We start from the raw sequence: 13,942 nt of genomic DNA, 5'->3' as shown, positions 1-13,942 counted from the left end.
CGGGTGACATGATTCGAAATCAACTGTGTGCCATGTTGAACCTTTTCAAACGAATATATTGAAAAGGAACTGAATTCGAACTGAAGCGAAAATAATTCAGTCCTAAAGGCCGACAAAGTGAGTTCAGAGGAGCGACAAATGAAATCTGGTCTAATTAACTACATGTACTTATCGAGTTTGTGGAGACCGAAAGCGTTTTCAATAGCGTTGTGCACAGAAAGCAGGCCAATTCGTTTACAGAGTCTGGATTTGATAAAAAGCAATCTGCTGAAATCGAGTTGTTACTGAATGATTACATTTCTTCTGCAATGCAAAACCTTCGTCACTGTACTTGCGGGTGGTGTTTTCATTTGCCTGTCCTATTCTATACTTTTACTGTAAGAGTATTTTCGAAGTCGATGCAATCGTCAGCTGATAGACTTTCAGCTGATTATCATAATTAAACTCACTCACCAATGGTCCATCGTGGGAAATGGCGGGGCACTCACAGGTGCTGATCCAAAAGAAATTAAAACGATATGATAGCCGCATTGATGTCAACGGATAGGCCATACACAGATGCACCTTGTACAGAATTAACAAGTGTATTGATTCAAGGGATATACTTGTATACAATCACATCGCTTCTGTATGCAAGGCCAGAAACCTAGGCCTAGAAAATAATAATGGGATTCAGGCTACATGTTACCTTGACGACAGGTATACGTGGCCGCCATGATGCCCGAAGGCGTAACCTCGCTCTGGGTAGCGGATACATGAAGCGAGGAACGAATTCTCAGATCGTAAACAATCATTTCGGAATTGATTAGAAAGTGAACACGATAGATCAGAGATGATGGGAAGGTCGTTTTCTAAAACATATCAATCGATCAAAGCATATATAGTGAGGCTCCATTACTGCAGATGGTCGAGGGCAGGCCTCGTTTGATAGAGAAATAACGCACTGGGAGCGAGTACCTTGATTTGGATTTTTGTCTGTAGCTGTTCCCACACGGATAAGCTTTAAAGGTGTTCAAGATGAATCAGTGAACCTTTGGACGGGGGGGTGTTTGTCAGTCGAGTGGGGGGGCTATTGAGCTCTTATTTTCATGTGCCTTTTGGTTAACCTTTTCACACCAGTGACCCCGTCTATTGAAATTCATGCGCTAAATAAACGGTTCGCTTTCTTCAATTTCATCACTGTCAAAGATTATCTACCATACATGTGTTGGGTCAGGTCTTAACATTGCGCGCCATATCTACATGCCACCGGCTTTTTATAAAATTGAACATTGAACGCCTTTTATTTATGCTAACAAACGTGATCTCTTCCATACTTTCCGTGGACAAAGGTTCATTTGATGACAAATCAATGAGATTTGAATGCTTATGCCATTTCGCGTTCGAAGACACACAATGCAATTCAATGGGCATGATCAAAATGTATGAACTTAAACAAATTAAGTCAGGGCAACTTTAACGTTGAAGGTAACCATTCAATCCCTTCACCCTGCAGCCGCGTCATTGGTTGATCCGTCAACACTATTTCGGTGAAGCAGCTTGTTTTGTTGCTTCCGGTTGGACAACGCCAAAAGCCATCTCCTCAGATCGACGTTTCATTCGACAAGAACATCTCAATCAAATCATATTTAAGAATATATCTTGAAACCATGGCAGACTTGTAAAAGCATTTGAGTTTACCCTACCCTTGCTATATTTGATGTAGCCATCACGTGATGTATTGTTGCAGACGCCATCCTTGGGGGTGGGGTGACACATGAACGACCAATCACAACAATTCTGCAATGATTGAGCTCGTACTTGTTTAAATGCTGCAGGGACGGTTGTCGTCTGCTCCAAGGCTGGGCAGGCGATATTTTGATTCGAAAAGAAAGTGTTTTTATGCCTGAAGTACTGTTGGATTTGGGTTTTTCATTATAGCGATGACAAGAAGGTGTTTTGATGACAAATAGTCACTTTGTTCGGTCACTATCTGACAATATCAACTTGTTATCATTTTGTTTTGCGCGTTACTTGACATTGAAAATTATGTTTCATAAAAAGTGAGACATCATGCAATGCCAGTTCTTGCAAACTGCACGGCACGCAAAAGCAACATAATGCAGTCAATTCGGGAAGGAGAAAGAAGAACAGCTGTAAAACCTAGGGAAACTATTCCTACACTGACAAGTGGCTTTGGTAAACATACTGTTGGGATAAAACGGAGTCAGGTATACGTGCAGAATATCTCATTTCAACAATTCAAAGACTGCCGAAAGACGAGGATCCAATCAAAAGTTTGAAATTCTGCACACCGGCGCAGATATCAGAATTGAGCCAATCCCAAGGCGTCATTTCGGTCAATTTCGCTTCCTGAAAATGGGCGGGTGGAATTGAGAATAACACCAATGACACTGAAACATTTGATTGGCATGCTGGGAAATCTACGAATACAATGGAGATGAAAATTGTTAATCACGCAGTTATGAATATCATGCAATCAAAATATGACTGAATTTAAAACTGTCAAACTGTTAGCAAAACTTTGGATGCAAAGGGACTCCATGCCACACCTACTTGTGGTGCCTTGGCCCGCCACTTGATGTCATACTCGCATTCAAATTACATGGCGGGAATTTGAAGTCTTCCTGTCTGTGATTACATGGCGGGAATTTTAACTCCTCGTATCTGTGATTATCACCTCGCCAAGGATGCCTGAAGATGAATATAGATTTCCATTAACGACAACAAGACTGGGTTAGTTTTACAGACCAGTGATTTGGCTCTCTCTATATATACAGATATTCAACTTGTTTCAGTTAAGCTTTAAGGCGAATCTTCCATGTCGTACGCTTCTACCATTCCAACTGATCACAGGCTTAGGAGGTGAGCAAACAATGGGAGTAACCTTGACCTTGGTAAATATAATCAGACCGGTCACCATGGCATTTTTCTTTGTTACAATATTGTGCGCTTGCCATTACTATGGTTCATCCCCAGGCATTAGTGAAAGCCGTGAGGAAATGTTAAGCCTAGGATTGTCATAAGGCCTTTCCTAGAAGGTCGTGAAAACTGGAAATAAATGAAGAAAAGATATTCTTAAAACCTTATCTGTGTGTGCAAATAGGATAAGATTACTTTGTGTGAAATTTACACTGGTTTTTTAACGTGGTGTTGGTGAGATTAAACGAAAGCTTTTCTCCCCTTTAATTCTCCATTAAGAATTGATCAGATTGGTCCGAACGGATTAATGATATGATTAAAGTTGCAATAACATAACCAACAAACAATAACATACCATTACTAAGTTGGGCGTACGTGGTCACGTGTGGTAAATAAGAACTGTCTCTACTGCCCATCACAAAATATCTCCACAACAAACGAAGTTTAAGGCACACAGACAGGACATCCACATGTACATAGCGAAAAGAAGCTGGCGATTTTAACCTTTACAATCATGGTATACATGTATAATTATTTGAAATATTCAACTGGTAGTTCCACGGTGATAGTTCATTGAATACTACGAAATTGTTCAAATTCTAAACGTGCTCAGAGATGATTCACTTGTGCGACTCCTATATAAGAACCATCGACCTACAGTTCCCCGAGGAAGTCTTGGGGGAACAACCCAAAATACACCCACAACAAATATTGAGAGCAGATTATATAATTACAGTGAATTGGTACACTGCGTTGTTACAAGGGAAATGGCAATTGCAATAAGCAGTTGCTGATGTCCAATTGCAAAATAATTCTTAGCCATACAAAATACAACGTTTTCGCTTCGCGCTACCTGATCTGCCAGGCTAGCTCAGTCGGTAGAGCATGTGTCTCTAAATCCCAGGGACGTGGGTTCGACCCCACGATGGGCGCATTGCTTTTTTCTGTTCGGTCTTGACGAGGCGGCATGTGGAGGTACTGGTCTTCACTCCATGGCAGTCGACGAATATGACGGTATATATCTTGCCGTGAGATTATCTCATTTTTAGGGTCGTCTTTTGGTGCAGACGACTTTTGGAACGAGCAGTGCTTTCCAAGTTCTAGAACAGAGAACCAATGGAAACATTATCTCAGCGATCGTAAAATAAGTACAATTTGCAAAATGTTCCATGGATCCCGAATTCTGGGCTTTACGTCCAATTGCCAGTCTGTGGCACGCTATCCGACCACACCGGTTAATATGTTTTCTGCGTACCACGGATAGAATTTAGTGTTAGTGACAACCTGGCCTGTCATGATTGACTATGTCATTAAAACAGGTCAATCAGGCAAAAATACATCCTGTGCACAAAAAAGGAATTGTGTTGACATTTATGTCACCCTATCATTAATTTAGACACCATGGTGGCATATAGCACCGTCTTTCGTACGGGTACTTAAAACGGAGCTAATTTCAGCATGGCCTGCGCACCCCCTATCAAGATGAAAATTTGTTGGAGCAATATTCGCATCAGGGGGTGCGGTGCGACGGTTACTGGGAATAATGCAATTGGTGACCCAGCGGGTTCTAGTATCTGTCTGATTCTCTCCCTGGAGAAAGGCTTTCATTATCATTGCCCTGTCTCTTTTCTATCGGAGATTATCATCGTTTTGGTGCCATGAATATCCCGATTGTGTCCCTGAAGGCAATTTACGGCTTGATGTGAAAGGTTAGTAGAGAGGAGATCCGTTGGGCCGATTACACCATATGGCTATGCAGAGTGAGTTATTTTCTTCATCACGACTTTGGGTTAGTCCTCGTCACGAAATTGAACTGAAAATGTCCAGAAGAGTAAAAAAACTGGCCCGCAATTTGATACTGATTTGAAGTATAGGCAAGCTTCTCCTCAGTGCCTTTTCGTCTAGATATTTGTTCAGCACTTCTTCTCCTTTTTCGACGACAAACAAAATCTTTACACTAAGGTGAAAAGGTGGCGAATCGGGAGCAGTCTGTTAGGCCACCTTGAGCCCCCCCCCCCCCAGTTCAATTGTGAAATATATGCATATGTCACTATGCCTCGTCTGCTATTGCTGTCTCAAATGTGGACGTTACGCGGGTGCAACGCTGTGCCATCCTGAGATCAGGCGTTTTTTAATCTTACATATACAAAATTAGATTGAAAACCACTGGTTATGTCAGGATGCGCTGTGCGATCCGATCGTATATTCACTACTTTCCATTGTTTTTATTGCATATTCTTTTAACGTGCAGTTTTCCGCATTTGACTAAAATGTCCTCATTGGTGTAAACCCCTCGACTTCGGCATAAGTCCAATGTACGTCCATCGATTTCAGTACAAACCACTGAAATATGCAAAACATTTTTCAAGCACTTGGCAATGTGATATTTTACTCCGATTTAAGAACATTTTATGTGCATAAACAAAGGATATTTAATTCAACAAAATCATCTGTCAGATTATTGTTTGAGTTCAGGGGATTTTGAAATCGTTTCGGCAAATCGAATTATATATACATTAAGGTATTACGCAATAATATGTCAATATTATGCCGTTATTTTGTGATTACGACCGTTATCTTTTTTCGCAAATAGACATATGGGATTAATTGTCGTTCTCTCGGGCAAGGGATACAGTTTAACCTGGTTGGGTCACGAAGAAAGAATTTACCACAAAATTATAACTATGACTAATAAGCTGATATTAATAAATCGGTTCCTACCATGTTATATGTCGGATAAAGTGGACATCTTTGCCTTAAATTGAGGCCAACAACCCTCGCTACTACGACAGTCTTATTTTCTGTGACATCCCCTAATATTATTCTATATAGAGTTTGTAATATTTTGTGTTTCCATCTTTTTGGTCATGGTATACTCTCGAAAAGCCGATCATTATTGAATTCTTTGACAAGAAAATCCCATCTTGAAAACAACTGAAAACAATTGCGTAAAATATCTCAGCCAATTGTAAAATATCTCAGCCATATCAAGACAAATTTATGTTGATATAGCTGAGATATTTTACGCAATTGATAACATATTTATATGTTATCAAACAGTAAAATAATGTTTCAGAAATAAACATATGAATCACATATGATATGTATTTTTCAATAAATAGAAAACCTATTTCGCCTTAGGGGAATCGGTTTGTGATGTTATAAACGTCAGGTAAATGGAGCTTTCGCAGCACATCGCTACATCACTACAGCATACGCTTTGTTGCTGTTCTGTCTGTTCAAAGGTGCTGGAGGTAATGAAAGGTAATACCACTAGGTATACAGCCACACTATCGAGTATATACTAACTGTATCTACTCTGTGTATCTGCAGATTTTTCAGTTGTCAGAACGCCCTGGTTGAAATGGTGGCTGAAGAAGTTAGATGGTCCAAAATATGACCCGGTTCCAATTATACAGAAACCAATATATAATAGTTTAGTCAGTGATAGAATCAAAGCGAATTAAAGAAATCACCCCTTGCCTGAAAGTTTTAGGGCAAAATGTCGATGCTGATAATTCAAGGAGTTCGTTGTTGCAGATGTGATATCTTGACGTGATTTCATCAAAAGAGTGATCCTTTCCGCCCCAAACATGGTGTGTTTCGTTTTCCACACTGTCATCATTGTCATAGTGATTTAACTGTAAATGACTGCCTCCCTTCCGAGAAATAGATGTTTTATGAAAACAGTAAAATAGCCAAAACCGGTTGATTTCTAATGGATCCCTACCGCCATCTGATGCAGTGGATGTGATGACGTATCTGCCAGACCACTATGAACAGAGAACAATCGAGCACTGTGTTTATGCCAAGGGCCCTTCCAAGGACTAGTAAACGAGCTCGTTAGGGGCGTCCATCCAAAACTGCATATTTTGGAACCACGACTGATTTCTGATGGGTCAAAATCATCCTCTGACACAGGAAGGGCATGGAGCAATGCTTTTTTGACGGACGTCATAATACTGTTCCAAGATGACTACCACTATTTAGCATCATGGATAAGACTATAAATTTCAGATAGTTTTTCTCAAAATTCATAAATTTTGGTCTAAATTTATTCAGGTCAATGTTTATTTTATGCAAATTTCGGTAACTAAGCAATGCATATCAATGTTGGAGCTATACTTCCCCATGGTTGATCGTACGTGCTTGGCGACCAATCCATAATTCAGAACTGTAGGCCAATAAATTATGAGAGACACTCGAAACTGCCCTCAATGACTATTTACACTGTCCTCGTCATATTCTGGTGAGGAAGATATGTCCACCCATCTGTTGAGAAGGCCGACCAGAGACCTGACAGCACTAAGCAGTCAACAATGCCATTATCAAACTTGTTATGAAGACATTCTCATAGAATACGGGAGTTGAGCACGTCCACTGGACTTCATCAAATAGAAAGTGTCCCAAATGTTCCACGGTCCAGTGAACCTTCAGTAACCCCAGGTTTAACTTTTCATTTATTTTGTACGGTCCTTGCAATCAAACCTCATAATTCATAAATTTTAAGTTGCTCTCCATTATTAAAGATGAATAGTTATTTTACCGTTGCTTCAACACTCCATTCAGTCTATCAAATGGCTGGTAAGCCACGTATAGGTCAATGTTTAGTCCAAGCTTGTCAAAATAAACTTTCTAAACTATTATTTTGGACATCCGATTGGAAACTTGTAGATGATCCATATAAGGAAGGTGTCTTCCGACCTTCCGTTGCTGTTGCAAAGTCAAAACAAATGGATTTCCTGACACAATGAGGCTAGGAATAAGACGAAAAGACACTGCCACATTTATTCAACTACTGCACCAGCAATAGATGATTTCTTTTTACCACCACGTAAAACATTACTTCGTTTGCTTTTTCTCATCGGTAGGCGTTCTTTCTGAAGCAAGAAAAACTACATTGTAAGAGACATGTTTTAATTGTATTCCACTTTCTGGATGTCTTAAACACATTCCCGTTGCATTTGTAAAAAGCTTCGTTTAGTTTGCTCTGCCTAACGTTCTTGCTCACCTTGAAGAGCGAGGGGAATATGTTGTACGACTATAGCAACGAATATGAAGCCGAGGAGGATTATTTATACATCTCTAGTCGTCTGCAACATAGGTAAGCCAGTCCAACTGCTTCAAGGCAGGCAATGACGGAGGAAGGCTTGGCCACACAACCCATGCAGGATACCTAGGGCAGGTTGAATAGTTTGTGGTGTAGAAGAAAATCGTATTTGCCAGCAAGACTCGGGACCGGGACCGCACTGAAGCCAATTTTTCCGTCTGGAATATGCGTATATGTATAGTTTCGGAACATGAATGCGTACGCATATTTGGCTTGGTTTATGAGAAAGCGACAATTCAAACAAACTTCTCAACAATAACAAAGCAAATAGATCTTTTCAAACAAAAATAAAACTCTCAAAATCTCTCACATGTCCTTTAACTGAATGTTTGACTAGCCAGTGCTGAGGTGTAGCAAAGGTCAATATTTTTCGCCCTTATTTCTTTAAGTGAGCGTATCGCTTTTTGAGTATATAGTAACTGGTAGCCTTCTCTAACGCAGTTCCTGCAAAAATTGCTAAGGGTTTTGCAGTGAAGATCTAAAAGAGCTTTGCAGTTGACCGAGAACTTAAATGGATCCTCTATACATAGAGTAACAAACCTAAAGGTAAGGTTAGGTTGGTTACTCTAAGGTTCGAGAGAGGTAACTTCCCAATGATAGTCAAAAGTAGGCAGCGCAAGGATTAGCAATTCCGTCAATATAGGATCACTAACAAGGAACTAATGTTGACACGACTTTCTCTTCAACATACCAACAGCGAACCAAATTTCGCGCGCTAAATCTATCCTGCGTAACTCACCTTTGAGGCGGCGGGGCATACCGCGGATCAAAATAATTTAACATATTCCCTCTGATTGTAACAATCCTCGTGATAATCCTATGAACTCATGAAAATAAAAAAAGAAATATCCGCGCGAATGAAGAGCACCACTATCATACCATGCAGTTTTATTGACAAGAAATATGCTATTTACATTATTTTTCTATGGTCCGTCATCCAGGCGGCGCGTGCAGTCACGTCACTCGGTCATGATATCGCTAACTATTCATCTGAACCCCGTTGCCTGGCGATCGACGCCGTTATTTTGACAAAATGTAAATGATACGAAAGCAAATAAATTTATTCGAAACATTTTTGTCCTCGGATTTCATATTGTATTCTTTGGTAATTTGATCCGGGAACTGTGTTTCGGTCGTATTGGCTAATGCCCCTTTAATAAGATTCTCAAATATTTGTTGGCTTATAGTAAACCCTGTCATGTTAGTATAGCGGCCCTTGGTATGCCTGTCAGAACGCATTCCGAATGATTAGATATAGGAACCAACGCGTATGAAGTAAATGATATGACTACGAACTATTATGATATTTCAAGGTCATTCTTTTCCCTTACGAAAAGGATCTCAGATTCACCATGGTGAATGTAGAATTTACCATGCTCACCATGGTGAAATATTTCACCGTCCCAATTCACCATGGTGAAGTGCTGTCAGTTTACCATGGTGAATTGTGGATTTACCATGGTGAAAATGAGACACATTTTTCCAAAGGGCAGGAGATAAATGAACACTGCCCCGTATTGCGTCAAATTCTGACATGTCTCATGAATACGCTAATAAAACAATTTAAAATCATTGGAACTTTTTTAAATTCATGTATGACATTGACAAGATATAGGACTACACTTCTGCAAAGTTTGATGAAACTCTCTGCATTGATTTTTTTTTAAATCACAAAAATGTATGTATGCAGAATGTACACAGACCCTATCTGCTCGCAGATTTAATTGTGTCCTGAGGCCGCTCCTGGCTCCCCTGCCGTCGGCCATTTATACTACATAGTACGCACATGAGACGTCTACACAGGAATTTGCACATATAAGGGTCCTGGCCGATAAGTACGTAGGTTGGAATAGAGATAAGCTGATCAAGGGTTCGACCCCTGACTACATAACATTATTCCCTTCATTTTCTCTATTCATTCATTTACATAGTGTTATTAGCATTATCATTATAATTTGACTTGGAATACATCTAACTTGAACTGAAACTGCGTCCAATGATATGCAGGTCCATTGGTGACTTGTCAGAATTTTTAGATGATAATCATCAAAATATCTTAGTACAGTCCCATAAAAGGAATATATCACTCAAGATAACAATGGCAAGAAAGTTATCTCTTTGTCCAGCTCCAGGGGGTTTCTCTTCTCAATTATTCGCTGCACCGAGTTGACATATTTGTTTTACTCTATTCAGGGTCGTGACCATTTAATGCAAACATTGGCCAGAGGGAAGAGAAATATCTTTCAAATGGGCGCCACGCCATGTTTATCAAGCAATTGTGATCACCGTGGTGGACAGGTCTCCATTTGATTTGATATTAAAGGTGTTGTCTACCATAAAGGCAGAGTTTTTTTAAAAATCTTTCCCTGCCCGCTGCAAATAAACACAATGTACTTGTTGGTACAATCATAATGCACTCATAATCTTTATATCGATTTACCCAGTAGCCGATGTGGACTAGAGGCTCGGACTAGACCAGATAGCGGTCAAGAGATCCTGGTTCGAACCCCACAGTCGGCGTGAGACTTTGGGCAAATACCGTTGTCCTACTTCAACCTGCCTTAGGCCTACTCCACCGTTGTGACTGAGTATTAGACAAAACGGTTTCAGGATGGATCGGGATAAAAGTGTGAAGTCGGATGACATCACCATGTCGATCCACCGTCGTTGTGAGGAGGAGATTTTAGGACTGACACTCACCGCCGATAAGTCGGCATCGACATCCCACTATAACCCCAACTTTCTATAAATAGAATCTTCACTTCCAGTTAGTATTGACCAATGAGAAGCCCTCCTTTATGCTTCCTGCGCGAAGAAGCATTAGAGAGAGAGCTTGTCATTGGCCAATAGCCTCGTGCGCGATCCTGCACGCAGGGCCTGAAAAGCGAACATTAACCCCTGACTTCATCAGGGTTGGACCAACTTGTATTGTGTGGCGGGGGCATGCGGCCTTTAGCCCACAACTCTTCCCCAGAGTATATGTATATATCTCCTAACAAGAAAAGGAGTCGTGGCAACTTTTGTAATGCTCATGTTGGGTGCGGTCAGTGGATATGATTTCAACACTTATGTATCAATATGGAGAATTAATAAGTCGCCTTTGTCGATACTCCTTGATTAGAGGTCTCATTAAAGTCTTTATCACATCAATGCCGTCAATATATGAGATAATTAGGAAACGGATCAATCATCTCGCCAAATCCATCTCTCTCTACAGTTTTTATGGTCGTCATTGGAATGGCTAATATATACTTGTACTTCGTCGTTCGTAGCTCTTCGTAAGTCTTGCGAATCCTGCCTCATCGCAGACCACCCGTTAACCATGTAACGTTTGTTTTAGACGAATATGATTTGCTGCTGTTATGTCGATGCCACCAAAATAGTCCGGTGGCCATCACAATGTGTAGTCATGACGTACTCGAATTACAAGCCAACAAAACGCCGCATCGTTGGATCGTGTGGACCTTCATTATGGGCCAATTAAAGATTAACTTTGGCAAAATAGACACAACCAACGCAAATTATAGTTTGTTTTGTTTGGTAGTGAAACTATGGCAACGCTAATTGATTAAGCAAAGATTGAATGACTCTCTATCGGAAGGAAGAGATTTTGAAGGAAACAGCTGAACCAACGCGCTTAATGTTCTTCTAACTAAGTTATACTGGGAATTACTCTCATAGATGTGGATGACACCAGAATAAGGAAAATACTGGTTGGTATCTTATTTACGTAGTTTATACTTTCCGCAACTTTGCGACCAACATGTGCATGTCGCCATCAGTGCGATCAGCTCATCTCATCGGTTGTCGCCAGCCTCCGCAGGCATTCGTTTCATCTTCAATGGGGTGTCATCTTCAATGCGTTCCATCTCGCCATATTTCATAACCTTTAAAACTCGCCGAGTAAGCCATAAACAATCAATCACTGCATGTCAATATTGACTCTAACATTCTTATAATTAATAACTGAGGGTGATTAACAAGCGATTTATATTGCCGATAAATCATCAATAACTGTTTTTGTGGAGGAAGTGTTTTGGTACCTGCTAACACATGAATCTAACGTTTGGGTCCCTTGGTGAATGCCGAACTTAAATAATCATGCTATTTTCAGGAAACTGTCATCTGCAGCCGTCTTTCAAGTATAAGACGGCCATGATCAGCTTTCCAATTAATAGCCAACACTGTACTTGCAAGATTGTTAAAATTTTAGCTTTTTCGCTTGCCCAGATACCGATAAAGACTAAAATGATTCTTTAAACGCAGTCCAGATCGAGGGACTGGTTTGGGGTTCTTCCCATATCGGCCCCCGCCTCCATGGTGTCCGATTAGGATGACGCAATGGACAACCCCGGGAGTCTACTGGGGTCGGGGTTCCACGGCTGCGAGGATGACTTACCTGGGATGACCACAATCATGTCCATCCTTCCATCCCCCGGGGATAAAACCCCGTATTCCCGCCACGTATCTGTAATCTGTCGATACGATTTGATTAAATCTCCCCCAGGTCTGAGATCTCTGGACAATGAGCTGCGACTGATCCTCATCCGGACCGTGACTATAGGCTCCCTGGTTAGGCGTCCAATTCACCCCGGTATCGTAATCATTTATCTTTTGGGACGGAAACTGTGCCAGAGCGTGTAATGAACAGTGAAAGATGACAATGCGGGAGGAAATGAGCTTTTTGGTGGATTGCCGGAAACTAATCGGTCGCGATTGATGTGTAAAGAATGACATCACACCATCTGTTACAAAATACGAAATAAAATTCTTTCCAGATTTGAGGAATAGGTTCAGTCATGTCGTTGGCGCTACTGGCTGTTCGTCCTCAGACTCCCGGGGCAGTCTATTTCGTCATCCTATTCAAACTGGCACAGGTTGAGGGACGAGGCATTGTCACAACTAAGACCAGGTCATTGCACCCGTCACCATCCCATCGCCATAATCACCTGAGTCAAAAGATGAGACGTGGTAGTTGGATGAAGTTAGTTGAGCATAAGAACCCTTAACCATTCATCCACCACGAAATCAAGCAATTATTTCTTATTTTGATACTTTGATACAAAATACTGAATAGACATTTTCCGAGTCACTAGGTCAATATTTCAACTAATATCCGCAGACAAAGACCCCGAAGATGACCACGTGCCTGGTCGCTAAGGCAACCCGTAAACAAACAGACACTGGCAGGCAGAGATAATCTTGATATTCAAACCATGTGCTATATAGGAAAATAAACCAGACTACATTTAGGATCAAGGTCGATAAATTGTCTTTAATCTAGGATGAGTGAAGCCAGCTGGTAACTACTATTCAGATCCTGGACATTGTAGCAGCTACTGTCATCAGATTGGTTGTGACAGGGTCTAGGACGAGTGAAGCCAGCTGGTAACTACTATTCAGATCTTGGACATTGTAACAGCTACTGTCATCAGCTTGGTTGTGACAGTGTCCAGGACGAGTGAAGCCAGCTGGGAACTACTATTCAGATCTTGGACATTGTAACAGGTACTGTCATCAGCTTGGTTGTGACAGTGTCCAGGACGAGTGAAGCCAGCTGGGAACTACTATTCAGATCTTGGACATTGTAACAGCTACTATCATCAGCTTGGTTGTGACAGTGTCCAGGAAGAGTGAAGCCAGCTGGGAACTACTATTCAGATCTTGGACATTGTAACAGCTACTGTCATCAGCTTGGTTGTGACAGTGTCTAGGACGAGTGAAGCCAGCTGGTAACTACTATTCAGATCTTGGACATTGTAACAGCTACTGTCATCAGATTGGTTGTGACAGTGTCTAGGACGAGTGAAGCTGGCTGGTAACTACTATTCAGATCTTGGACATTGTAACAGCTACTGTCATCAGCTTGGTTGTGACAGTGTCTAGGACGAGTGAAGCCAGCTGGTAACT

At 41.0% G+C, this 13,942-nt stretch overlaps 1 protein-coding gene across 2 annotated transcripts in view; it reads right to left on the bottom strand.

Moving 5' to 3' along the window:
- LOC135484512 (cyclin-dependent kinase-like 1) overlaps positions 1 to 8,946 on the bottom strand; it is a 30,768-nt gene extending 21,822 nt beyond the window's left edge. Inside the window, exons 1-2 of one of the 2 annotated variants that reach the window (XM_064766071.1) lie at positions 8,772 to 8,946; positions 2,557 to 2,694 (exon numbers count right to left, since the gene is read on the bottom strand). In XM_064766071.1, the coding sequence (XP_064622141.1) occupies positions 2,557 to 2,694; positions 8,772 to 8,815 (182 nt within the window). In that variant the 5' untranslated portion in view covers positions 8,816 to 8,946. The remainder of the gene's footprint in view (positions 1 to 2,556; positions 2,695 to 8,771) is intronic. The other variant, XM_064766073.1, reaches the window with a different exon arrangement.
- Between the last annotated feature and the right edge of the window lie 4,996 nt (positions 8,947 to 13,942).

Source organism: Lineus longissimus, chromosome 3 (genome assembly GCF_910592395.1).
Source record: "Lineus longissimus chromosome 3, tnLinLong1.2, whole genome shotgun sequence".
Lineage (NCBI taxonomy): Eukaryota > Metazoa > Nemertea > Pilidiophora > Heteronemertea > Lineidae > Lineus > Lineus longissimus.
The sequence above is the reverse complement of the archived record's forward strand: the minus strand, read 5'-3'. Positions and strand labels throughout refer to the sequence as shown.